Source organism: Choloepus didactylus, chromosome 10, assembly GCF_015220235.1.
Source record: "Choloepus didactylus isolate mChoDid1 chromosome 10, mChoDid1.pri, whole genome shotgun sequence".
In the NCBI taxonomy this organism is placed as follows: Eukaryota; Metazoa; Chordata; class Mammalia; order Pilosa; family Megalonychidae; genus Choloepus; species Choloepus didactylus.
This window is the reverse complement of record NC_051316.1, coordinates 125140442-125167831: the sequence shown is the minus strand read 5'-3', so window position 1 is coordinate 125167831 and position 27390 is coordinate 125140442. Positions and strand designations below refer to the sequence as shown.

The 27390-nt window shown below is 48.6% G+C and overlaps 1 protein-coding gene across 3 annotated transcripts in view; it reads left to right on the top strand.

The window, feature by feature from the left end:
- The first annotated feature begins 510 nt into the window (after nucleotides 1-510).
- The window catches only part of NR4A3 (nuclear receptor subfamily 4 group A member 3), a 39338-nt gene continuing 12458 nt past the window's right edge, over nucleotides 511-27390 (top strand). The window contains exons 1-7 of one of the 3 annotated variants that reach the window (XM_037797503.1): nucleotides 511-646; nucleotides 3871-4044; nucleotides 6203-7143; nucleotides 10677-10806; nucleotides 11271-11443; nucleotides 21256-21455; nucleotides 23570-23748. In XM_037797503.1, coding sequence (XP_037653431.1) covers nucleotides 6205-7143; nucleotides 10677-10806; nucleotides 11271-11443; nucleotides 21256-21455; nucleotides 23570-23748 — 1621 coding nt within the window. In that variant the 5' untranslated portion in view covers nucleotides 511-646; nucleotides 3871-4044; nucleotides 6203-6204. Of the gene's footprint in view, nucleotides 647-3870; nucleotides 4989-6202; nucleotides 7144-10676; nucleotides 10807-11270; nucleotides 11444-21255; nucleotides 21456-23569; nucleotides 23749-27390 lie in introns of those variants that run through there. The other 2 variants (XM_037797502.1, XM_037797504.1) reach the window with 2 other exon arrangements.

Below are 27390 nucleotides of genomic sequence, written 5' to 3'. Positions count from 1 at the left end.
GAGGAGGAGGGTGACGTAGCGTCCCATGGCGTCACATTGACGTCTCGCATTCCAGGCACTCTATGGAGAGGCCGCTAGGGCTCCTGTGGCATAAATGACGTGCCGAGAGAGTGAGCGAACGCGCAGCCGGGAGAGCGGAGTCTCCTGCCTCCCGCCCCCCACCCCTCCAAGCTCCTGCTCCTCCTCCGCTCCCCATACACAGACACGCTCACACCCGCTCCCTCACTCGCACACACAGACACACACGCGCACACACGCTCCGCACACACACTCCACTGTCTCCCGCGCGCTCACACCCCTCTCGCCCTGCGCCCTCGCGGGTGCAGCGCCGCGCCACAGCCGGACGCGCCTGCCGGGCTCACTTTGCAACGCTGACAGCGCCGGCGGTGGCCGTGGAGGTGGGAACGGCGGCGGCATCCTCCCCGCTGGTCGCTGCCCGAGCCAGGACGCCCGCGGAACCCCTCGGCGGCGCTCTCCCATGAGTCGGGATCGCAGCATCCCCCGCCAGCCGCTCACCGCCACCGGGAGCCGCTGGGCTTGGACGCGGCAGCTCTTCCGGGACAGCAGCTGTGACACCCCCCTAGTACAGATTTCGGGACAGCTCTCTAGAAACTCGTTCTAAAGACGGAACCGCCACAGCACTCAAGTACGTATGCGATTCGCCCAGTTCTGAAGGGCACTTGCTAAAAAGTTGGCGCGCTGGGGAGCGTCGCTCCTGTAATTGACAACTTTGAGCGTGGGGTTTTCCCCCCTCGCCTCCCCGCCCTGGCTTCGCTTGCCGAGCGGCGGGTGGGTTCTGATCTGAAACTTTTCCCCCGTGACGGGCCCGCGGGGACCTCTGGAGCTCGTGGGATTCCTTCCCCCTCCCGGAGAGGCGAAAAGCCTCTAACAAAGAGGAGGACCGGGATTTGTGCCGTAGCAGCTCCAGCGATGTAATTCAGGGTATTTTGGCTCTAGTTGTCATGGTAATGATGCTCTCGGCGGCGGCTGGCGTTTGCAGCTCCGGTGATGAACGGCAGTAATTTTCCTGCCTTTTAAGTAGGATTGAAAACAGGGGCTCTGGTGGGTCCGAGTTAATGTACCTAATGGTGACTCTGGAGCTGGTTGACTGCGAGCGAGCTTAGGAGGGAAGGGGCCTGGGCAGCGGCGGCCGGAGTTTGCCAAGGCGCTCGGTGGATCCCAGGAAAGAGGGCGTGATTGTAGGAACGTGGCTTATTGTATTGAAATGAGCCTGGGTTTCCGCTAGGCACGTCTGCCCGACGCCGCCGCCTAGCCCGTTTACTTTTCCCTCCGGAGGTAACTGGATGTAATTGCTGACTCCGGGACCCCGACACGCGTGGGGACGGCGTCCCTCTCCTCCCGGCCTCGGCTCGGTGTGGGAAAGGCATGTTTTACTCTTAATGACAGTACTCGCGCCTTTGGAGAAGTTGCCCTGGGTGGAAATGAAAGTTCTCCGTAGTGAGAGGAGAGCGGTCTTGAGAGCGCGGCCGGCGAAGATTGCCTTCCAAAGTCACCTATCCAACCTGCAGTCCTAAGGGAGAAAGCATTTGCCCTTAGATTTCAAAGAATGTTCCTGGAGATTGCCAAGTATTTTGCCTCCGGATTCTCCAGAGGGAAGAGCTGCGAGGAGTTTGGCGATCAGAAATCTCTGGCTGTTATTCCAGGGCGTTAGGGTGCCGGGGAAGACGTACAGGGAGTCGTTGGGTCATTGGATCGTGAACCCAACCCTGAATCTCCCTCCTGCCCCCCCCCACGACAAATAAATATTTAAGAGAACCGAGTTGGAGAAAGTAAAGGCTGCCCAAGGCGGCTACTGGACACAATGAATGAAGTTAGAATAGGTTCGAGCGATCTGAGCTAAACGAGATGCCCAGGGTGTATCTGGAGACACCTCCAGCCACCGCAGCCTCGCGCTCGCTCCCTCCCTCGCCCCCATCTAGCCCCTGCCCTGGGACTGTGCGCTCGCAGAAATTCTCCCCCGCAGTTTGTCTGCGTCTCTCTCGGTCTTTCTGAGAATCTCTGTCTTTCCCTTTCTGTCGGTCTCTCCTCCACACCTCCCGCCCCCGCCCCATCTCCGCCCCCGCCCCCCAGGGTTGGAAACTCCGCGGAGGAGCTCTGGTCACAATGGTGCGTTTCACGGTTTCCTCCACACAGCTTACGACGGAGAGGGGAACACGGGGGTGTTCCTTTCGTCTGCCCACGAGAAAGAAAGGGGCTTTGACAGACGTGGTTATTTCTCCCTAATTTACAACCCGGGGGCTCTGTGCGCCGGGCCCCGGCGGCCGCAAGCGGGAGCGGCGGAACGTGTTTCCAGGCGCAGCGGCTTTGCCTAGGTAACCCGCCGACTGGGGGGCGGAGAGAGCCGTGGGGCTCTCGGCTCTGCCGGGGGAAAGGCGGAACGGCTCTCTCCCGCGAACACCGGGCGCTCGAGGGGAGCCCCTTCCCTGGGGAGACGCGCGCCCCCCGCCCACCTGAGTCACAGACCGCCCTCGGAGAAAGTCTCTGCTGGAAAGGCCCCCGGGGAGGGGCCGGCGGGCGGGCGGGAATGTGGGCATCTGCGGCGGAGGGGGTGGGGGGCTCCTGGAGACCCACCCACTGAAGATGCGGAGAGGACGGGAAGCGTGTGCTGGCTTGGTGGGGAGGTCCGTCAGTGCCCGCGCCCGAGCGAGCGCAAGATTTCTTTCGGTCGGAGCGGTGGGGGCTGGGGGAGGCGAGGGAATTCCCATTTCCTGGCGGTCCAGGCGGCTGAGGCGGCGCTTCGCGGACCTGGGGGGTGGGGGGCGCCTCCCGGCCGCTCTCTCTTGCTGCAGGCAAGCCCCGGGCGCAGGGGCGGCGGGAAACGAAACTTAAGCGACCCTCGCGACCCGCGCATCACCGAGGTATTGGGGTTTTGGGGGGGGCTCCACGTTCCCATCCCTCGACCTGTGAATGGGTTCGGGCCAAGGGGCGCTACAGGCCGAGGTTCGGAGCCCCGCGAGCCTTCCCCGAGGTCCGCCCAGGGGCGATTCCAGCCACAAAGTTTCGTTGAGGCTGTGCGCGGAGACGCTCTCCCCGGAGCGGTGCTCGGCGCGCTCTGGAATGTGCCCCCTCCGGGCCGCGGGGGGACCCGGAGCCCCGAAGCCGCCCACCTCCGGGGGCACCGCCCGCTGAGCTCCGGGGGCCTCTCTCCGCCCGCCCCACCAGCCGCTAGCGCCGTCCGCCCTGTCTCCTGGCTTCCAGCGCCGGCCTTATTTCCACTGTGCCTTTTTGTTTGCTTGACCCCTGGCCCCCGAAACTCGCGGCTAATGGAAGCGCAGCTCCATTAGCATTTAGAATGAAAAGCGCAGACTTTCTTAATTCCTCCGGGCATTCATGCATTCGTTCCGGACCTAGTGCATTTCCTATGCAACGTGTAAATTTTGTATTTGAGGGGTGGGGGCGGGCGGAGTTGGAAAACGGCTATTTTCCGCTCGTGCACACTCTCTGACCCCAAAGTCGGGCGGAACTCGGTCCTCAAATGTTCTCCTTTCTTCGGTTTTCCTGTCTTCGCGACCTCTGGCCTAATTGTGGAGCCAAAGACATCAATTTCTGGGTGATGACAGTCTGCGTGTTTTTTAGCCACGGCCCGGGTGCCACAAAACAGCGTTGAGTGCGGTTTTTCCTCGGCTCCCCCGCCCACACACACACACACACAGACACCCGCACTGTGATGTTTCTTGCCTAGGATCGCAGGTTCCCTTAAGCACTGCTTTCTTACCTCGTAATAACTCTTTATAATTAACGGGACATTTCTAAAGCCGCCTCCCCAGACCCTCGATGCGCCCATCCCAGGCCGCGGTGGCCCAGCCGCGGCCTCGCTGTGAACTCTGCGTTCTCTCCCGGTGCCCACAGAGCCCACTGCGGAAGAGCGCAGCCCGGCCGGCCCGGGCCCTGAGACTGGACCCGCAGCGGAGCCGGGCAGCACCGCGGTTGCTTCGCCTCGCCCGACGTCCCCGCCTCCTCCACCGGCAGCCTCCGCTGGAGAGACACCCAGCCCCACCATTCAGCGCGCAAGATACCCTCCAGGTAGGTTGAAAGCCCACCTCTCCTTTCTCCTGGGCTGGGAGAGGTGGGTAGGGGAGCCAGACACCCAGCGGGCGGCTTGATCGGCTGGCCCAGGGCCTGGACAGTGCCAGCCGCGGACTTCCCAGCCCTGGTGGCTCCCTGTCACTAAGCTTCTCTGTATACCACACCCTGTTGCTTCCGGGTGGCACAACCAGATCAAATTAAGCGTTGCATTTCTCAAAATTATTTTTCCTGAGACATATGCAGACACACTTATAGATTCAGGCCCTTTCATAGTTTTAATGTTTCCATTTTGTCCTCTTTTTATATTTAGTTTATGCGTGTGTAAGTTTGGGGATCATTTAGAGCAATACAGAGCATTTTCGTTTGTGTAAAACCAGAATCATTTGGATGCAGAAGTTTAGATCATGAGAGCTCAGAAGGAAAGAGAAAAGCATTTGAGCTGAAAACGGAGGAGTAAAATTGAGTTTGGCAAAAGAAAGGGGAGCAGGTTTGGTTTGCACCACCTCTTCACACATTTATTAAAGGGATCCAAGATGACAGGCCTCTCCAGGCACCAGAGATACACAGATAACTAGGACACAGTCCCTGCAAGCTCATTTTCTAGCTGGAAACCTCAGAAAGACACAAAGAAGAGCAATAGGTAGGTTTTGGCAGGGAAGGACAGAAAAGACTAACGGAGACTCCTAGAGGTGCTGAAGAAAGGCAGAAGGAGAAGCGATGAATGAATGAGCAGCCTTTCATTTCATCCCAACAGCCGGACAGCAAGATAAGTAATCCTTTAACCTCACACTAGCAAGTGTATTTTTAAGGCCCCGCTTGGAAAATAAAGGCTTGAACTGGTCTCTCCTCATCACTGCTTCTCCCAACAGGCCCTCATCACCTTTTTTCAAGTCAAGATTTCAACCCCTACACGTATGACTCAATCAGATTTGGAAATGTGGGTAAGAGAAAGATGTCAAAGGAAATGTGAAGTACTCCCTTTTCTATTAGTCATACCTTTTTTACACACAAGCTCCAAAGAGACGTTGAGCATCTGGTTTTCTTTTGGTTCAGAAAAACCAACGACCAGAAACTGCCCATTTTCCCTTTTATACTTAACCATGAAGAGAGGGAAATAATTAGATAAATCATCCGTTGGATCCAATAATTCTCAGGACCTTCTCACCTGGTTCAACCTCTTTGCACAATAGTAAGCACCTTGGATACCAGTTGCTTTGGGGGGTTCTACATAGTCAAACTGGCAGAGAAACCAACCCTATTCAGAAACTGCTTTCTTTTCCGTGGGCATTAATTCTTCTCTTGTATGAAAAGACATACAATCACTAGCCTATTATCATAGCTGTAAACTGTTGTCATAAACAGCCACTGATGTATTTTATTAGTCAGAGTTGGAAAAAATATACAAATATATATATGGCAGAGAGCAGGTTTGGTGGGCGTTTTGTTGCAGCTGTTGATCATTTTTCTTTGCAGATGGCTCAGACTCCCCCGAGTCCATTTCCTGGGCCTATGTTCCCTCCTCGCCACCTAGCTGGCTGAAATCATCAGGGGTCCAGTTTGTGCAGGCTGCTAGCCCTGTTTGGATGGCTGGGGAGGGGCTGGGAGAAGGGGATCACAACATGTGTGGGGAGCCTGGTTGGCACTCATAGAGTGTTGTAATGTCACTATCTCTTCTGGCCAGGCAGCCCCACATGGGGCACCTCTTTAATGCACAGGTTTACTAATCAGTGTGTGAGGCTTGGGGAACCAGTGGCTTCTTGACCCCCAAAGAAGCATTCACTGGCTTCCTCCTTGTCCTCCCAGCTGGTGGCTGAGAAGTCCAGTCCAGTGACTCTCAGGCTCAATGCCAGCTTTTTAAAAACATCTCAGCGCTGATGAGGGAAGACATCACTTCCACCAGGCAAGGGCAAGTGGGCAACAGAAATCTCCAGGAGGCTGGATTTGGACACCCTATTGGCAGTCTGTTAGGGGTGCAGCTTTCTTGGGAGAGGAAGAAAGCAAGCAACAGGGCCCTAAGTCTATACTCCCAGAAGCAAGGGTGGGTGTCACTTCCTCTCTGCTTCCCAGATTAGAGAGCAGTGACTCCAATGCTGCCTATTCGCCAGGAAGCGAGTGCTGATTTGCTTCTGAGAGCCCTTTTCCCCTGTCCCTGCAGATATGCCCTGCGTGCAAGCCCAGTATAGCCCTTCGCCTCCAGGCTCCAGTTATGCGGCGCACACGTACGGCTCGGAATACACCCCGGAGATCATGAACCCGGATTACGCCAAGCTGACCATGGACCTCGGCAGCACCGAGATCACGGCCACGGCCACCACGTCCCTGCCCAGCTTCAGTACCTTCATGGAGGGCTACTCGAGCAGCTACGAACTCAAACCCTCCTGCCTGTACCAAATGCAGCCGTCCGGGCCGCGGCCCTTGATCAAGATGGAGGAGGGCCGCGCGCACGGCTACCACCACCACCACCACCACCACCACCACCATCACCACCATCACCAGCAGCAGCCGCAGCCGCAGCCGTCCATTCCGCCCCCGTCCGGCCCGGAGGACGAGGTGCTGCCCAGCACCTCCATGTACTTCAAGCAGTCTCCGCCGTCCACGCCCACCACGCCCGGCTTCCCCCCGCAGGCGGGGGCGCTGTGGGACGACGCGCTGCCCTCGGCGCAGGGCTGCCTGGCGCCCGGCCCGCTGCTGGACGCGCCCATGAAGCCGGTGCCCGCGGTGGCCGGCGCGCGCTTCCCGCTCTTCCACTTCAAGCCCTCGCCGCCGCACCTGCCCGCGCCCAGCCCGGCCGGCGGCCACCACCTGGGCTACGACCCGACGGCCGCCGCCGCCGCCGCGGGCAGCCAGGCCGCCGCGCTCGAGGGCCACCCGTACGGGCTGCCGCTGGCCAAGAGGCCGTCCGCGCTGGCCTTCCCGCCCCTCGGCCTCACGGCCTCCCCCGCCGCGGCCAGCCTGCTGGGCGAGAGCCCCAGCCTGCCGTCGCCGCCCAGCCGGGGCTCGTCGTCGGGCGAGGGCACGTGCGCCGTGTGCGGGGACAACGCCGCCTGCCAGCACTACGGCGTGCGCACCTGCGAGGGCTGCAAGGGCTTCTTCAAGGTGAGCGCGCCGCGGCCCCTGGCGCCCCCGCCCGCCGACCCGCCGAAGCGAGCCTGGGGGCACCCGGGAGCGTGTAGGCGTGTCAGCGGGAGCCTCAACCTTCCCTATTGGAGAGGGGGCATTTGTTACACTGCGCGTCCCTAGAGCCTTTCCTAGCAACCGCCCATCCATTTTCCCGGGGACAAGAGCCCGTCCTGTGCTGTAAACCTCCTGTCGTTGGGAGAGCTTTCGGCAGATTCTCAAAAGGCTCTGTGACCTCAAAAATTCGAAATTGCATGCCTCCTTTGTCCATCCGAGGGGTCTGAGGGAATGGGTTTTAGAGCTGGGATTCTAGAATCAGACAGATCCGCTGGGATTCTAGAGTCAGACAGATCACCAGCTATTTGTATTAACAGTGTCTTACAGATGGATAGATAGGAATTATCCTTGTTTCATAGAGGAGGACACAGAGGCTCAGAGAGGTTGTGCACCTGGTGGGGGACACACCCCCAGGGAGTGAGGTGGAGGCAGGAGGCCGGCCCTTGCTTGTGTGACCCCAAAGGCATGCCCTTTTCACAGCTGCACTGCTGCAGAATAGACGGGGCAGCTCCCTCCAGAGAGGAGAGAAGTTGAGGATAGACTAGAACCCACTCTTTCCTCGGGGAGCCCTTCCCTGCCTCTGTGCCTCCCACGTGGCCAGGTGTGGACATTTTCCATTGTCCATAGACCCCAAGGAGGAAGAAGGGTTTTACAGGTGGGAGGGTCTTCAGTTTCACCTCCATTTTACTCCTGAGGAAGCTGAAGGCTGCAGAGATGAGAAGTGGTGCCAACTGGCAGCAATTTAGCCACACGTGAGATAATTCCAGCTGGTTTCTCCTGACCCCTGAGTTCAGCGCTCTTTTTACACCTCGGGCAGGGCAAAGATTCTGTTCTCTTACTGCTCTGCATCTTGCTATTAACTTGTGGACTCCTTCGGACACTTAATTCTTTGCCACGCTATCTCATGGCAGGCATTTGCAGGCCCACGTGTGTTCTCCCACCTGCAGTCAGATGGAAGGAGGGAGAAGGGAAGCAGGATGCTGCTTGGGTGGCCAGGATTTGGAAGGCCTACAGGATGTGTCTGGAGCATGCTGGAATTGGAGTCAGAAGACTTAAGTAGAGGAGTCCTGGGTCTGTTACCTACCCATTGTATAATGTTGAACATGACTCTTCTTTCTAGGCCTCAGTTCCCTGATAAGAGACTACCAATCAGAGATTGCATGAGATACTGCATGCAAGAAAGCACTTTATAATCTCTGTTGCCCTGGAACAATAGTTCGTCATGAATTGAAAACTACCAAGTGTTTGTAAAAATGCACATGTTGCATGGGTATACTCAGCAACCGTTATTTTTGATCTGGGCACAGGAACTATGTGATTAATTGAATTCTTCAGATAAGTGAGAAAATGCTTGTGAAACGACTTTGCAGTATGTTAAGTGCCGTAATGTATTGTGCAGGGTTGTGCTGTTTTAAATCTAGAACCCTCAGTTGAGCCAATTTTTTTTCTTTCTTAACTATTCAAGCTTTACTAGAACTACTTTCAAGTAACTGCATTCCTTTAACAGATTTGTTTTTCACAGCATCCCAGTGAAAATACTGAAGGGCAGTGAAACAGGCAGGAGAAAAGGAGAAAAGAAAAGGAAAATGAGGAGAAGCACAAATAACCCAAAATATAATCCCTCCTGAGTAATTGAGAGTTGACCAAAATACAGGAGCAGCAATCCATTCCGAGTGTAGAAATGTCAGTTAAGTGTCCCCCAACAGCTTCTCTTTCCTCCAGCCATCCCTTGAAGATAAATCTATATTTGAAAGGGGTGGGGGTGGGATGGGGGAGAACCACCCCACAGATCTGTTAATTAAGGGAATAGGAGCAGGTTTCACCCAGTGGCTTTCTGCCATTAAATTGAATTCTTTAAAAATGTGACATGAAGTGCAGTTAATGATGGGAACTCAGTGATTGAACCATAACGATCTCTCCCTGTCTTGAAACTGTGTGGTGGAGATTTGGGGGGTATTCGGAAAATGTATACCTGAAGCAAAATGCCACCAGCTTTCAAATAGGCATGTAGCTTTGAGGATGGTGGCAAGAAGCAAGAGTTTTAGAAATGACTGCATATGCAGCAAAAGAGAGCTTCACCCAGGAGACACACGTTTCCTACCCATAAAGATTGCTGAGAATTTAAATGCTGCTGGAAACTTAGGAGTATGTTTGTGTTTCGGAATTTTGCATTTGTAAACTAAAATCACATACTAAGACTGAGAAAATGACCTTAGGCTTCAGATATGTTGGCTTTGTTAGATTTTAAAATTCTACGGAAGCAGTTGGAAACTATCCCCTGAAATGAAATTAAAAGGTGATAGGGTGAAAACTGAGGTATGGGGTTTGAGGATGACTAAAAATAAAGGTTGAAAGTAAATCTAGAATTCTGGAGAGAAAAAAAAAAAAGATCAGGAAGATCAATTACCTAAGTTTCTTTCTTATATGCAGCTTTAGAATCTCCAATTTTCTCCTCTGTTTGGAGTTGTATAGACCCAGGTAATTTCTGAGTGTTTTCACCCTAAGTGGTGAATATACAACCATTTGCAAAAAAGTTTTTAATTTTAAAATATCAGCATTCCTTAAAATTTGGAGCATAAAATGTGTTTGTTTTCCATGTGCCATTTTTTAATTACATGTGATTCTTTTAAAAAATGCAACAATATTTTATATCCAAGCCCAAATTTTATGATGTCCTTTACAATATTGCTATTTTGATGCTATGCCAGTAGTCATTTCTGAAACAGCCTATTAATGGGAAGTTTCACTGAAAATATATGACTCATATTTCTTTCTTTTTCTCTTTCTTTTTTTTGTGCTTTCTTGGGTGGTTTTTGTGTCAAATTTTAAGATTTTTTGCTTTAAAAAGTCAGAAATGGCCGGTTTGCCATATATACTCTTTTAAAGTAAAACATACTACACAGGTTGATTAAAGGAGTTTATTTTTTTACATTAAAACCTTATTTCACACATGCTTTAACTAGACAAGTCCAGATTTTGCTTTTTATGATTTCATCTCTATTGGGTAACAAAACCAGTTACTGTGATATTTGACTTGGAATAGTGATAGCAAACAAAGTACATCCCAGATAATTTTGATTTTATTTTAATAAGGTCAGCAATAATCAGGGGAGTGGAACAAGTAGAAAATTGTTCCCAAAGGGATATTAAAAGTAGAGATAATCTAATCCTCCAAGGTATGATATGTTGACCTGGTAATTTCGGATATGATTTTATCATTCAGAGTTAGGTATCTCCTGAGACTTGCTTCAGAACCATCTGAGATGATTTTCATTGTCAGCAGCTAACACTAATAAAATTGTTTTTCCTGCAGGCTAATGTGTTAGGAAATTAAATTTATCTAATTATACGAATTGCACTGTCGCTTTTCACATTGTAATTAAAATACATCTTGTCAGGTCCTACCTCTTTCCAGAAAACTATTAGTTGAGTATCTCTGTATTGTATTTTCTCAGAGAACGGTGCAGAAAAATGCAAAATATGTTTGCCTGGCAAATAAAAACTGTCCAGTAGACAAGAGACGTCGAAACCGATGCCAGTACTGTCGATTTCAGAAGTGTCTCAGCGTCGGAATGGTTAAAGAAGGTAAGGATATAATGCTTTTATCCCAGTTTGCTCATAGGTATTTTCAGAGACCACTGGAAAAATATTCATTATTCATGCTGGGCGGGTGAATTTGCCTAGTTCCTTTGTCCCTTCGACATTTTGCTTTTATGGTGTATATTTAAAAATAACTGAGCACTGCTTATTGTGTTTTGTCAAAATCATTACAGAGCTTGTGTACAAACAGGTGTGTTCTATTTAAGAAGAAGAGAGTTTTCAGGGCTAATCCATGCCCAGATATAAGGATGAGGTGGCTTTTATGCTGCTTGTTTCAACTGCCCTTAAATCCTTGTGTGAATAGTATTCCAAACTTATTACCACCTGTAAACAAATGGTTGGTCCCATTAACGATTATTTGACTGCAGTGTGTTTTGACTCCTTTCTGTGATTTATTTCTAATCGTGGACATCTTTGAAGATTTCTTTCTTTCTTTCCCTGGGCATCAGTTGTCCGTACAGACAGTCTGAAAGGAAGGAGAGGCCGGCTGCCTTCCAAACCAAAGAGCCCGTTGCAGCAGGAACCTTCTCAGCCCTCGCCACCTCCTCCTCCCGTTTGTATGATGAATGCTCTCGTCCGAGCTTTAACAGACTCAACACCCAGAGATCTTGATTATTCCAGAGTAAGTGTGATGATGACCTGCTGTCAAATGAATGACCAGTGTCTCTCTTTTACTACTACTAAGTGTAGATTGCATGACATTGTGCCTGGTTTTCATACCTTTCCTGTAGTTCTCATTTCATTGAGCAATTCCGTGCACCCATCACACCAAATAATTTTTGCTTTACTGCATCTCTAAATGCCTTAATAAATGACCTTACTGTGCTGCACCTGTCGGACCCATTGTTGCTGGATTCCTGCTGGTCATGCCAGATGAAAATCTGCACAGGTGAACTACAATTTGTAGATTTCTCTCATGGTCTAGATAATGTGCCTGCTGGTTTTTTCATACTGCCATCTAGCCTCCTGGCTGAGCCTCGAGGTAGCCTTAAGCAGTTTGCCCAGTTGCTTTGGCATTGATTGACTGACTGCATACTCAGAGGAGTTAGACCCTTGCAGGCTCCGGCCTTGCATTGGGAGGTGTCAGGAGACCTGGGATGGAGCTTCCTCTGCTGTGCCCGCCAGTGTCACCTGGCTCCGGCTCTTGTCTTCCTTACCCCTGCAGTGGGGATGGTTACAACATTTAACCTCACAGGGGTGCCGCGAACATTAGTCTCCCAACAGTGACGGTTGCCATAATGTTTAGAAAACGATAAAGGATTGCTGGTGACGTTGCTGAAATCATCCAGAACGTAGCAACATTGTCATTTCAAACGGGAGATAGCAAAATCTCATCGGTTTGAACTCTGTAAATTCCCCCCAAATTTGGATAACCCAAAGGAGAGCTAGGAGAAAGGATTTTCTGAGCAAATGTGTAGACATTACTGTTAGTCCATTTTTTCAAAGGACCTAGAAGAGGAAATTTCTAGTAAAACAGGGCCTTTGCCAAGGAGGAAGGAAAGGGAAGACGGTAACGATCACTGAGCGATGTCTACGTGCTGTATGCTAGGCATGGCGGTTCATTGTCTCATTTAATACTTTCAGCAGCCGTGGACTGTAGGAACAGTTCATCCTCCCTTGAAGTCCAAGGAACTAAGAAACACAGTAGTCTGCACGAGACAAGAGAGATGCCAGTGCAGGGGTCCCCAGTGGTTGATCTGGGTCCCATGTTGCCCTCCCAGATCTAGTCCGTGTTTCAAGCTTCTGGGGAATTGTTGGCAAAGAGTGTGCTTGTGTGAGCAGGTCTCTCCTCTGTGCTCTCCTTCTGGGTTGCGGTGTTGACAGAAGCAGGGGGGTGCTTGGTGTACCCCTGTGACCCTCTTTTCCTCACCCTTGCCCTCCTTACAGGCTGTGAAGCCTCCTCCCCCCACTCAGTTGCAAGACTTCCCTTGAGAAGCACCATAGAGCCTTAGTGCCAAAGGTTGAGAACCTTTCTTCTGATGACAAGTAGTATCTCTTGACTACTCAAGTATCAAATAATAGCGTAATAGAATAAAGCAGCGGTTAAGGGCTTCGGCTTTGGGATCATGCAGGCTTAGAGTAAAATCCCAATAGCATCATTTGCTGGTGACCTTGAGCAAGTGATTAAGCTTCTCAATGCCTCAGTTTCCTCATCTGTGATATGGGGGTAATAATTTGCCTATTTCCTGAGATTGTTTGTGAGGTTTAAATAAGAGGATTCTGGTCACCAAGCATTTTCTCCTTGACCAAACCAGCGTATCTGATGCTGGGCAGCAACACCAGTAAGGTAAGTATCATAGATCAGGAAGTTAAAACTGGAAGAGGCTAAAGGAATGACTTGCTCAAGGTCATACAGCTATTATGCATCAGGGCTAGAATTAGAAGCCAGGTGCGTTGGACCCCAAAGTCTGTGTCCCTAAATACCAGGCTTTGTGGCCTCTCTGGATTCAGTGAGGGTGGGTACTGGAAAAATACTCAGGATTAAAGGCTCCACCTCCCCAAGGATCCCCTGGTCCCTCTTTTGTAATCCACTGGAATTAATGAAGCTTTTCTGGACCCCAGGGCCACGGCTACAGCACACAACCTGACATTGTTTCAGGCCTTATTGAAATCACTATTAGAGCCAGAGAATTCAGGCTCCAAAACTGATTTTTTTTGGGGGGGTCCCAAATTATCCAATTATTGTTCCATGTAGCCTAATTAGTCAATCAGTGGCAAACACTCCCCAGCACTTTGAGTTGTCCCAACTGGGAACTGTCTCCACAGTGAAAAATCGATCTAGTGTGTTTGCTTGTCTCTGCACCATTCAGTGTGTTCGGCTAAAGTCATCATCCTCATCAGCAAACATTTAATTCTTAGCTTTATCCAAAATAGCAGATTGACCATGTCAGACTCTGGGTCACATCAGTACTACTTTTGAGCCCGGCTCCATTTTGCAATGCATATTTATTTTAGTTGCATTGTTTTGGAGTCAGGTTGGACCTCATAGCTTTGGATTCTCCTGCTTTTAGATAGCTTTATACAATTATCAAAACTTGGACCAAAATCAATTAAATTAAAAGACTTTTTAAAAAATACAGTGAGTTTTCACCAAAATCTTGGATGAAGACATAGAAGGCATGCTGATCACATTTGCAGATGACAGAAAGCTGGGTGGGATCGCTAATATGATGGATGTCAGTATCAACATTCAAAGTGATTTCGACAGGTTGGAACAGGATGGGCTGAAACCATCACGATGGAAGTTAACAAGAATAAATGTGAAGCTCAGCATTTAGAGTGAAAAAAAAAATGGGTGAGCCTTGGCTTGTCAGTGGTTCATGTTAAAAAGCTATGGGGAGTGTATTCTGTACACACTCAATATGAACCAACAAAGACTGTGCATGGTGGTGGAGAGGGGTCTAAGGAACATTAGGTTGCAATAAAGAAGTGTGGGGACCAGGAACCATTGGCAGTGGTCCTATGGACTCTGTCCTGATCAGACCAGAGTTCAAGGATGGAGTTCAGTTCCAACCTGGGATTTAAGAGGAGGGATGTGGACATAGTATTTCTGGAGAATTGTAAGGGATGGTTGCAAAAAGGAAATGGGTAGGCAGCAGGGGAGAAGACTCAGGGAACTAGATCACTCTTGGGGTTTAGGAGGTGCTGCCCTGGGGCAAAGAGGGCTGCCGCTCCCAAGGAAAGACCTAGGGGGAGCCAGAGGCAGGCTCCGTCCAGCTCTCTCTGAGGACAAGCTCTCTTGGCCAGAACAGCTGCTCCTGCAGGAGCAGGTCATCGACACAAGAAGTAGTAAAGGAGAAAAGGTAACAGGATCCTTACAAGGAGAGAGGTTATTTGGATGATATCAGGTTCCTTTCAATAAGATTTTATGATTCTGGAGGTCACCTACAGTCCCTAAATGCAAGTGATTTTATATATATATTGTGGTAGGTTAGAAGAATTTGAATAGGCAAAGCCAGTGGTGATATTTTGAGTATCTCTTTTGGCAATTCGTACTGTCAACTGTCAGTTTCATCTTGATCAATGCAAATTAGTGGCTTTTAATCTAATCAGATTAAAGAACCGATTCCAAAAACCCCTGAACCAACTCAGAAGTCTCATCCTTAAGATCCTTTTTCTCAAGAACCACTCTTGGTACCAATTGCTTTTAATTTAGCAATTCAAGTATATATAGATCCTGGGCTGAGCTTCAGAGCCAGCATAATTACCAATGAGAAAATGTACCTAATGTCTGCATTAGTTGGTCATTTTGAGTATTTCTCAGCACACTGGGATGTGTTCTTGTTGGTTCTGTTTCTCTGGAGAGCCGTGACTCATATATATAAACATGTAAGCATATGTGTGTTAAGTAAGTTGTTATTTAACAAAATTGAACTTGCTTTTTTCTCTATCAAAACGTGGGTATGTAAAATGAGTGAAACAAATTGGATTTATTGAGTGCCTACTTTGAGCCAGCCACCGTCTCATATATTCTTAAATAATTTCATGGAAGCCCCAGCTTTGTGTTGTGTAATTTATGGTTTCAGTAGTTTTTTTAAGGATGTCATCCATTAAACTTCAATTTTCATAACGCCTTCCCTTAAAGTTTTCTATTTACAAGTTCATAGAACTGGAGGTGACCTTGAGAGCATCTAATCCAAGCCCCATCTTTTCAGAGGAGAAAATTAAAGAGTTAAGTGGCTTGGCTAAGGTCAGTGGTAGAGCTCAGACTCGATCCAAATCTCTTCGCTGAAGATAGTCTGTTTCTATTTCATGATACTGCCATTTCTATTTAATGGCAATTTGCTACATTAAAAAATTAAAACTTTATTGGGTTTTTAAAATTACAATAAACTTATATGCCTACTGGTTTCTAAAAATGCAAAGCATTTAGAAGTAAATGAAGTAAAACACTGAAGTCTCCTCTTCCCTTACACCTGCATGATCCCACTCCTCCATGGTAACCATTCTTAACATTTTGGGGTGCGTCCATAATTCCTTACATTTTAAATTGGAATTTATCATGTTACATTTGAGTCAGACAGTTGAGTTCACCAGGATAGTTTATTAAAGGAGCTCGCTTGCTCCAGTGAATCAGGTAAATTGAGAACTGAGAAAATGTTTGCCCACCTTGTATGTTTCCATCTTCACGTGCCAGCACATGTCCTTTAACGTAGTAAGTGCATGGTTTCCCCTCTTTTGTGGGGAAGGTTGCCAGAGGAGTTTCGTTCCAAATCACAGGGGGAATGCATGTCTCAGAGGCCAGGAAGAGAGCTCCTGAGCAAAGTACAGCCTTCCTGGTTCTGGAACCTTCCCTTCTCCTTTGCGCCAAACTCTTCTCTTTCAAAGTGAGCACTGGATATCAGTGCAGTCAAAACATGTCTGTTTGATTTGTTTCCCCTCGAAATGTTGCTATGCTTTGCCCCACAGTTGCTTTTAACTTAGCAATTCAAGTATATATAGATTCCTGGGCTGGGCCTCAGAGCCGGCATAATTACCAATGAGAAAATGTACCTAATGTTGGCATTAGTTGGTCATTTTGAGTATTTCTCAGCACACTGGGATGTGCTCTGGTGACAGCAGCCACTTAGTGTAGGAACAGACTCCTAGCACAAGAGATGCTGCCCAGGTAAGGCGAGGCCCCAGCAAATGGCATTGGAATGGGTCAGAAGACAGCTTAGGAGGCAGCGAGGCTAACACGTATGGATGCCTTTCAGAGTAAGCAGCGTGAGGCTCTGCACAGAGTGCTTCTCTGGAGCTGCTCAGAAGACTCTCCCAAATTGCTGCTAATTCGCTGGGTGATTTCGGGCTGCTTCCTGCCCCTCTGGGTCTCAGTTTCCCCCTCTGACTGGGGAGGAGATTGGACTCAGTGTGCTCCCCCAGTCTCCTCCAGCCTTCTCGTTTCCCCAGCCCTCGACCCTGAGGGAGTCCCACTGTGGGTTCAAGTCCTTCTTTCCCAACGCATCGTGCCCAGACTGCCTCTTCCAGAAAGAGCTGGAGTGTTTGCTTAAAAAGGCAGATCCCAGGCCACATTCAGACCTACCCAGTCAGAACTGGGAGCAGATTAGGGGAAGTGAGGCAGCAGGAATTTGTATCCTGACAAATGCTTCAGCCGGTGCTCGTTTAGTAAGAACCGTTCCGTTTGCCTTGAGTTTCCCAGCCGTCCTTGGGGTTAGGAAGGGATAAGCAACAGAGAAACAAATTTTCCGGAAAGTAATTCACTTAACAGATAGTTATTGAATGGCTGCTGGTTGTCAGGCACTGTCCTGGGAGGCAGGTACATTGCTAAAGAAGACAAAACCCCTGCCCTCATGCAGCTTACATTCCAGTGGTAGAGAGAGAAAGCAAACAAATGTTTAACTACAGTGATGCTATTGGTGGAGAAGAAGAGATGTGGGGGTTTGGGGGGACAGGGTGAGGTGGGGGGGCATGATCAGTTAGATTGGAGAAGAAGAAAAATTTTAGGGAAAATATATTCATTACCGGTTTTTAAAGTCACTCTTGAAAGTGTAAAAACCTAAGAAAATGTATGCATAGTTTAGCTCATAGAATTATCACATTTAAAAATTTGGGAGATGTCAAGAGCTAAAGAAAAGTAACATGCTAAAGGAGAGGGAAAACATCTTCTTAGGATGTTTACATATTTAGCCTGGACTGACAGTGAGACAGAGTAAATATTAGATTCTACTCTGCTATTAAAGCTTCAGAATGCTGATTGGGAGGGGGATTTTTTTAATTTATTTTTATTGTGATAACACATAACATAAAACTTGTCATTTTAACCATTTTTAAGTGTTTGATTCGGTGATGTTAATTACGTTCACAATGTTGTGCTATCATCACCGCCATCCATCACCAAAACTTTTTCACATTCCCAAATAGAAATTCTGCGCCCATTAAGCAGTAACTCTCCTTTCCCCCTCTCCCCAGTCCCTGTAACCTCTAATCGACTTCCTATCTCTATGAATTAGCTTAATTTGCATATTTCATCTAGGTGGAACCAGTCACTTACACATTGCTAATGATTTTAGGGCCTAGGGTCTTACTTAATTCCCATTCAAATAACTTATTTTAGGCCTAGGCTGTTGCTGAATTCTGACTTGAATGGATGTGTTATTGCCAAATAAAATGTGCCTGTGCACACTAATTTTATTTTAAATAATAACCATTGTTGTTTGCAGCTCTAGATTCTCATTCTAGGTGCTTGGGAGAAAACTCCATTTAGACAATAGCTGTCAGTAAATGTAATACTGTGTCTTTGATTAGTGTTAAGGTTTGACCAGATTTTTGATGGATCAATGATCCTTATAGGCTGGAATAAAAAATTAGTGTAAGTAGGAAAAACATTCATTTTAAAAGTCTTTCTGCATTTGGCCTATGTTTGATTGAAATGAACAATAAAAAGATATTTCTAGATTTTCTCTGATGAACCCCGAACTTGCTTACCAGAGTTAGAGTGATGTAGGGGAGCACAGAAACAGATTGGTGGGGGGCCACCTCTTCCAACTCCAAATCCTGTATTCCTTGGATGTGAGGGTCCATAATCTACAAGGCCAGGCAGAGAAAGAATCTAAGATAATTGTTCTGCTTCTTTAAATCCTACGTTCAGTAGAGGAAATACTTGGTTTTTCTTCTCCCCCAACATTGATTGCTGACCTTCCAGTCACCCCCAAGTTCCTGGTGGCTCAGGCTGAATCCAATTTGGCTTTGGTGAAGCCCGGAGTGTCTGGCTGGAAGCTGGCATGCTGGGCCTGCTGGCTTTCCTCCTTGCTGGACTCCAGCAGTGAAAACTGCATGCATGGGGTGTGCACGGTCTGTGCTTGCCCGTGTGCAGGATGCATGAAATGTGAGCCCAGCAGGGACGGAGTCCTGCAGAGGACCCAGGGTGCAAGCTCAGTGCCTGGTGGGTTCTGCACAAATATGGGAAGCAGAGAGCTTGTTGAGTTGCAAGCTGTGGTAATTTCGGGGAAGTCAATGCCAGAGGGGTGCTGCTAGGACCCATAACTAGGGAATAGTTTACATCCTTTCGTCTTTGTCTTTTTCTTCCCATTTAATAGACTCTTTTAAAACGGAATAATGCTGAATCAGCATCAGTTCTAAGCAATAGCATCGTGCCTGGTGGTGTGATTAGCAGCATTTAGAATCACTGAACACAAGAGCTAGAAGGCATCTTAGAGGTTGGCTGGTTCAGTCTCTTCCTATTTCAGAGACTGAAACAGACCCAGAGAGGTTAAGTGACTCATGTAAGGCAGCACAGCAGGTCAATGCCAGAGACTGGACGAGGACCCCATGAGCAGCTGCCCAGTCCACCATACTCTCCCCCACTCCATATTACCACTCACTTAGGAAATTCACATGGAGTGTTACAGGATCCTAGAAACTCAGGACTGGAAATTAGAAACCTCCCAGTTCAACCCCTTCCCCTATAAATATGGAAGCTGAGGGTTGGTGATGGTTCCAAGATCATCTCATCATCGTCAATATCATCACTGTCACCATCTGTTAAATATGTGCTCTGTGTCTGGCCTTCACACACGTGATCACATATACTCTTCACAACAAAATTTGAGAGAAGGTGTTATCATCCCCATTTTAAAGAGGAGAAAACCAAGGCTCAGTGCAGTAACTTTCCCCAATTACATTATGTGGCTGAGCTACATTATATTCCAAATTAGGGGTCAAGACAAAACTAAGATGAAAGCAGCTGGGCCCTCTGTCTAGTGCTTTTTCTGTTATCTCACCTGCCTTCTGGGAAAGCACAAATTAAAAAGACTCCTGAGACAGGTGCGTCATTTTCTTACCCCTAAGTAGCTCTCCGGGGAGCACCTGGCTGGTAATAGCATTCTCCTCCAGCCAGGTTAGAGCACTGTGGCAAACCAGGGCATCCCCTACCTATTCTTTCATCGAACAATATTTAACAACTACTTATTGAGGGTCAGTTATGTGCCCATCATTGTGGTGTTGACAGAAGTGCGGGACTGATGACTAAGAAATACCTAGAGACCTCCAATTAGAGTAAAGCAGAATGCTTTCAAAGATTTCAGAACCTCTCTGATGGACTCCCAGCCAGTACCAGCCAGGAAGGTGTAGGGCTGGAAATCAAAGTGCCTGCCTGAAGCCCTGGCTCTCCCACTTGTTGGTCTTGTCACTTGGGAAAGTCTCAGAGCTTCTCTGAACTTCAGTTTCCTCCTCTGTAAAATAAGGGTTAAAATCCCTGCCCTGTGAGAATCAGCTGAGAGAAGAGATGCAAAAGCACCTTTGGCTGTGTTTTTAGGAAGGAGTTGATGTGCATGTTTACAAGTGTCTCTGGATATCTCTCAAGTCTCTGTGTTGTTGGCTGTCCCTTTATTATCTTGCTATCTTAATCTTTCTGCCAGAAGCAGAAAAGTTTTCCTCCAGTGATTCAGAGCAAAACCCTGGCTCTACCTGAGTATCCAAGAGCTGGGTGAAGACTTTATTCCTTCTCGAACCTTCCTTCTCCTAGGACCCTCTTGACTGGTTCTGTCCAGCAATGAGAATGTTCTATATCTGCATTCACCGATATGGTTGGCGCTAACCACAGGTAGCTGTTGAGCACTTGAAACAAGGCTATTATGACTGAGGAATGAAATTTTTAATTTTATTTCATTTTATTTTAATTAAATAGCCAGAAGTCCTGAGTCTGATGGCACACAGCAGCCTGGGCTCTGCCAGGGAGAACCCCTTTCTGAGTGTTTTATCTTATAGAAGTCCATCCATCCGCAGCAAACAAACATCATTCTCTCCTCCCATTGGTTAAGTGTGTGATGCTCAACTTTAGCGTGCTTGCACATCACCTGGAGGTCCTAATGAACCAGTTTGCTGGGCCTCAACCCCAGAGTTTCTGAATCTGTAGGTCTGGCGTGGAGCCCGCGGTTCATTTCTACCAAGTTCCCAGGTGTTGCTGATGCTCCTGGTCGAGGGACACGGTTTAGGAACCACTGAGTTAATTTAGCGTCCTCTTTGGAGACAGCTGTGCTATTGTAGCATCAGAAGACCCTGGAGGCCACTTGGCCACACCCCCCTGGGGCAATGGTTCTCCATACTGGCAGCCCTTGGTAATCACCTGGGGGAGCTTTTAAAATTCCAGATGCCCACACCCCACCCCAGGCCAATTAAATCAGAATCTCTGGGGATGGGTGGTTTTTTAAGACTCCCCAGATGGTTGCAGTGCCCAGTCGAGATTGACAACCTCTGCACTAATGGGACTTGAAAAAAAATTTCCTTAAGTGAACACAGTAAAATTCACTCTACATATATCACAGGGCCTTTATGAGAATCAGATGAGATTGTGGGTATGAGAGGGTTTTGTAAGCCATGGAAGCTAAAAGTCAGGAGCTTTAAGGCATCAGTAGTTTTTGAAAAGACAATTTGCAAAAGGTGCTGTTATCCCCATTAACCTGGAAATAACGTTGCTTTCTGCGGTTTGCATTCCAGTACTGCTCCACTGACCAGGCCGCGGCGGGCACAGACGCTGAGCACGTTCAGCAGTTCTACAACCTTCTGACAGCCTCCATTGACGTATCCCGAAGCTGGGCAGAAAAGATTCCGGGATTTACTGATCTCCCCAAGGAAGATCAGACGCTACTCATAGAATCAGCCTTTTTGGAGCTGTTTGTTCTTAGACTCTCCATCAGGTAATTACTGTTATTTTGTCTTCCTTCCATCCACCTGTATGTTGCTGAAGGCATTTGAAACCTGCCGAGTTTTCATTGGCAAAATGTTTGCTCAAAAAGCAATTAGGAAATATGATCAAGCATGAGAAACTGAGTAGTGGGGAATTGAAGGAGCCCTGGGTGCTTGTGTCCTGGGCCCAGTTCTAACGGGAAGTTGCTACAGAACCCTGATCAGGCCACTTGTATCACCCGATTCCTTTCCCTTCTTTGGAAGGACTTGGTGAGCTCTGAAGTGTCTTGCAGCTCCAACATTCTACAATTCTCGAAAGATTCTCGTGGTGCATAAGGTACTTCCTGGGAGCCAGTATTTGCTTTGGAGCATTGTATTTACCTCATGGGTTTCTGTTTAATAAGTTACTGTTCTATACGCAGATGCAGCTGTTAAGAGTTCCCACAGCTTCCCAACCCTCAGTGTTTACTCTGCTAGATTCAATTCTGGATCAGAAGCTCTGGTTCAACCTGTTGGACTCCGTGAACCAAAGAAAAGAGGAAGGGACTTTTCAGAAAGCTAGAACCTGGGATATAAGCTCCCTTCGTAAACGCCACATGGAGGAATTTTTTATTCCCCCTTCCTTGCTTCCTTTCAGTTACATATTTTTAGGAGACGGGGCCAACATTTCACTAAAAACTATAGGAAAAACAGTTACCTTGCACCTCCACCCCCACTTGCCTCTTTCTCTCTTCCCCTCAGCCCCCTCCCTGGTTTCACACACTCTAACCAGAAATGCATGTTTGAAGCGATGATGCTGGTGAATCATCCCCAGCTATTCTGGTTCGTTGGACCTTAGAGGAAGTCCAGAAGTCTGAATCTTTAACTCGTTCTCCATTCTGATGCTGGGGTCTGAGGCCCATGATTTGAACTCTGAGACTGAGTCCATGTGTGCACCCATGGTGGTGGGATCTGTGGTAGAGACAGGGGTGGAGTTAAATAAGAGTGCCACTGATGTGCATAACGTACAGCCAGTTGGGAGCACGCTCCCCGAGCTAGCCATGGGCCCATCCTCCATCAGGCACATCACAAAGCACAGGTTAAGGGGCTGACAAGCTCCAGGTATTACCTGTGTACTAAGTTCTCTTCAGTGCCAGGCCCAGGAATGGCACATCATGGGGCTCAGTAAGTACTTGCTGGCATGAATGAATGAATGAAGAGCTATTGCCTTGTAAACACAGTAGCCTGGGATCGTTCAATACATGGCAGGAGTTTTGAAAATTAAAGGAAAGCTGAGGTTAAAAGAAGGACCATATTGAATTCAGAATTAGTTGCACCTGGGACTTGGCCTCTTGCCGTGTCCTGGGCGCTGTGAGTGGGCTTCCAAATCCTTTATTTTATTTAAGTCTCACAACAGGCTTAGGATTCCTGTTGTATAGGGAAGGAAACGAAGCCCAGAGAGATTAAAGGAGTTCCTGAGGTCACAGAACTAAGCATCCATGCCCAGGCATCTTTCACAGGAGAATGGGACAATCAGGAGCTTAAGTGAGCATAATACAGATTTTCAGGAAAGATTTAGAAATAGCCCTCCACAGCCCCACAGTTAAAAGCAGAGAAGGGAACACAGAATAAGGGTTCTTCTTACGTTCAGTCACATTTTAGTTTGCAAATGACATCTGGTGCTTGCAGAGATTTGGTGTTTTTAGAGTCTGTGCAGTGGAATTGCTGTGTCTAGCCTGAGGCCTCAACAGATTTTGGCACTTAAGAAAATGAGGGAGAAGTCCTGGGGAAGGGGGACTGGATGGGCTCTCGCATGCATTGCAGGGAGAAGCCGTGCTCTGGGCTGAGCTTTGTAGTCCCCACGAGGGCCCCTTCCTCCGTGTCCTCTCCCGAGGCGAGCCAGCAACTGGCTGGGAAGAGAGAGCAAGCTCCCTACCCCCAGCTTCCCCTGGGCTGAATCTCACCCAGAAAGTTACCCCTGGGACATAGTCCTGTTCGTCACGGGTGCCTTGGCGTGTCCTGCAGCTCCATGCTGGGTGCTGAATGCTGCGTGTGCTTTCTGATGTTGTCACGTTGGACACACCCATCCAGTGGGTCTCTAACTGCACCACCCCACTCCCCTAACCCCCGTGGCTTTGCCTCGTAGGTCGAACACAGCTGAAGATAAGTTTGTGTTCTGCAATGGACTTGTCCTGCATCGACTTCAGTGCCTTCGTGGATTTGGGGAGTGGCTCGACTCCATTAAAGACTTTTCCTTAAAGTTGCAGAGCCTGAACCTTGATATCCAAGCCTTAGCGTGCCTGTCAGCACTGAGTGTGATCACAGGTGAGCACTGGCCCCGCCCTCACCTGCAGCCCTCGGGTCCTCCCTTCTCTCCTTTCCTGTGTTGAGGTGGATTCTGCCCTTGACCATCACACACCCAAAAATGAGGAAAATGACTGCCACTTTCCTGAAATCTGTTCAGTTTAACCTGGTCAAAGAAACCCACATCGACAGGTTGCTGTAGTGGAATTCCAGGAAAGAGGGTTTCTGCTCTATTGAGCTGTCATTGTGAGCAAATCCAATTCATGAGCACCTGAGTTTCTGTGGCACTCTGTTCTCAGCTGGACTGTCTGCTTCAGGGGTTATTTTTACAGAGCATTTGGAAGGAAGGTTATCTTAACCAGCCTGCCTCCATGGTGTAGAGGGGCCCAGCCTTCTCCCCTGCCCCCTCCCCGGTCCCTGGCTAGTGATCCAAAGTAAAACCAAAGACCCACACACATATAAAATATAACTTGATTTCATATGTTTGAGTGGCAGAATACTGAGGAAACTGGGCATTTGTTAAAAGCAAAAGTGGTTCAACTCAACAGTTTTTAAAAGTTAAGAACCAGAAGTGTAAAACATATACAGTAAACATAAAATATTTACTTTTTAAAATTACAGTCTCCATCTTACACCTCTCTCCTCCTAGATGTTTTTCCCTTCCTACTTTTTGGGAAAGGATCCCAAGGCCAAGAGAGAGAAATCAGTATATGGGGTAAGGGAGGGAATTTCCTCTCCCTGTGACCGTCCCCACCCAGGCCCCAGCTCCTTTTGCCTCTTCTCACTTTCAGAGTTTCCTGCTAAGACCTCTCCCCTCTTGGTCCAACTGAGGCCCAGGGAGGCAGTGACAGGGGGTGGAGGTTCCAGAAGAGGACAGCCAGACCTGGGGCTTACCCCCATCCTTTTCACCAGACCCAAGTGCAGGTCAGGCTGTTGGACTGAAGGTTAAGGTTCAGGTTCGATACACTCGTGGTTGTAGAAAGCATGCTTTTCAGGCAGGTGCGAAAGTCACAGAGGGTCATATGTAACCTGTGGGGCAGAGAGAGCCCTCTTTCTGGTGCATCAAAAATGTGCATTGGCTTGCCCAAGCACTGTTTACATCACCTGTTACCTAAAGTAAGGAATGTCCGTGTGCCGTAAGAGTGCCTAGGAGGCTGATTCATCCTTTGACAATTTACATGAAGGAAAAGAGAAGGAATGGCATGTACTGTAGTGAGGCATTAGACATTAGCTTGTCCATTCAGTATTCAAGTGGAACCTGACGTCCTTCAGATCTTCAGTCCTAGGCAAGGAACTTGCTTCTTTTGTTGGGGGCTACCAGGGATGTCCGAGGACATTCAGCTCTTCTTAGGACAGCTAAACTTTCGAAACTAGAAAGCATGGAGTGTGGTTAACTAAAAAAATACAAAAAATTAAAGCCAGCCTTGGCTTTCTCTAAATAAAACCAGTACATTACCACATCTCTATGGAAATGGGTGTGGGGTCTAGGTAATCAACAAATTTCACCGATCTAGGCATAGTGCTGCAAGCTGGTAGGTTTTCAGAGATGACACACCTCCCGGGAGGAGAGAGAACATGCAAAGGACTGCACGTGCTGCATGGTGTTGAGAGTTCCCATTGAGGTGTGGGACTGTGAACAAAATGCTGCAAGCCCGCAGGTGAAGGTCTTCCCAATAGAGAGGACACAGAATGGTCCATGGTAATTGCACAGGATGTCTCCTGGCTGAAATGCAAGGGGTGAGGATTCTGGGCAACAATGTGCTAAAGCTGTTGAAAGTATGACCATTTGTCATGAGTGTAAGGAAGGAAATGACCAGAAAATACTGAGAAGGACGCTGAAGTGGTGGTAGGTATGGCCAGCAAGGAAGGATGGCGTAGTGGGGAAGGGAAGATGGCACAGCACGTAAGGGAAGATGGTGTGTGGGGAAGGAAAGATGGTGTGGTAGGTAAGGTAAGGGAGCAGCAGAGCATGAAGAACTTTTCATGCCTAGTTGAGGAATGTTGGAGTTTATCTTGAGAGCATTGGAGATCCAGAGAAGGCTTTGATCAGGGCAGCCTGATGGCCAAGCTTGCATTTTAGAGAAATCTACTCTGACAGCTGGTTTGAGCACAAAGGAGAGCAAGAAAGAGACTGGAAAGGAAAATTACCTGTCCAGGTGTGAGATCCATGGTTTATTTATGAGGAGGGCCCTGGAGACCTCCACCTTCCTTTGTTTTACTCCTCACAGGCAACTAAGAGGCCAGGAAAAATGGGCCCCAGGAGAGATTGGGTTGTCAAGGGCAGAGAGCACGGATGGGTACTAGCAAAGAGGGGGCTACAGTTCCGTCTCTGCTCCAATTTGCTCTGTGCCCTTGAACAAGTCCCGCCCACCCCCTGGGCCCCAGCGCCCCGTCCTGAGCACGGTGGGTTGGTTGGTGGGTTTGGGGTGAGGGTTGGCCCAGGGTTGGCAGTGCCGAGGTTACAGCCCCTCAGCCTGCTTTCCGTTTCTGCAGAGACTTGCTTGGGGAGCTGGAGATTTGGCAAGAACAGCAGGGACTTTGGAATTCGGTTTTAGTCCAGCATCCCATATTTAATAGTTTGGTGCTGCTGAGTGCTGTGTTTCCTTGCTCTGGACTTCAGCTTTCCCATGCATTCAATGGGGATAATAAAATCTATCCCATGATGTGGTGCTGAGGGTTATAGGGAATTAGGTTTGTGAAGTAGCCAAACTGGATTCGAAGTAGACACTCCATCTCCCCAGGTTTCCCCTTGCAGGGACAGTGTCAGAGAACCCCTCAAATTATGCTCCTCCCCTTGGAAACCCTGGGTTAGCCCCATATCAAGCTGAGCAAGCATGAGGAAACAGGGTGGTGACTCTAGAAGGCAGTATGTTCGGTGCATGTTCCTTGAACACTTGAGAGAAAGGCTTGAGGCGGACAATCACGTTGAAATAATTGAGCTGCCACTTACAGGGCATTTACAGTGAGCCAAGAGCCCTCAGCATCACCTTTGGGCCTCCGCTGTGGAAAGGCTCCCATCCCCGCCCTCATTTCACCCCATTCCTGTTGGAGGTGCTGGGGTTATCACCCCCAAGAAAAACATGACCCTCTTCTCTCATTTCTGCCTTGCAGAGCTCTCTTTGTGATTTGGTGGTTGAGAGGGTGTTTGAAGCATGTGAAAGCATCAGGAAATGGCAAAAAAGGTGATGCCTAGGAAACGGCAGTGCACATTGTTATGGATATTAATTTTCATTTGGATATGAGCTCTCGTGAAATCTTGACTTCTGAGTAAGCGCCAGTGATCATAATGTGTGATTGTGGAAATATCTGTCTGGCTCTTGGCATCAGAAAATCCATCCCCAAATCATCTGCTCCTAAACCACAGAGATGAACTCATGGAAGGGAAATGGGGGTCCGTGAAGTTGAATCCGTCTTGCTTCCAGGAAAATTATTAAGAATCTGGATAGTACTGGTGGTTTGCACAGACGTGGCTTTTTTTTCCCCTTGATTCTTTTTTCTTCCTCCTCCTCTCTCTTTGCCCCCTTGCGAATTAACTAGGTGATGAGATGGGGCAGAAGATGGTGTCTTTCAGACCCCTTTCCTTCCCTACAGTGAATAGGGAGTTTTCCCCAGTTGTGGTTTTCCCTAACCATTCTTTCCCATTTGCCAGTGCCACACCCCTGA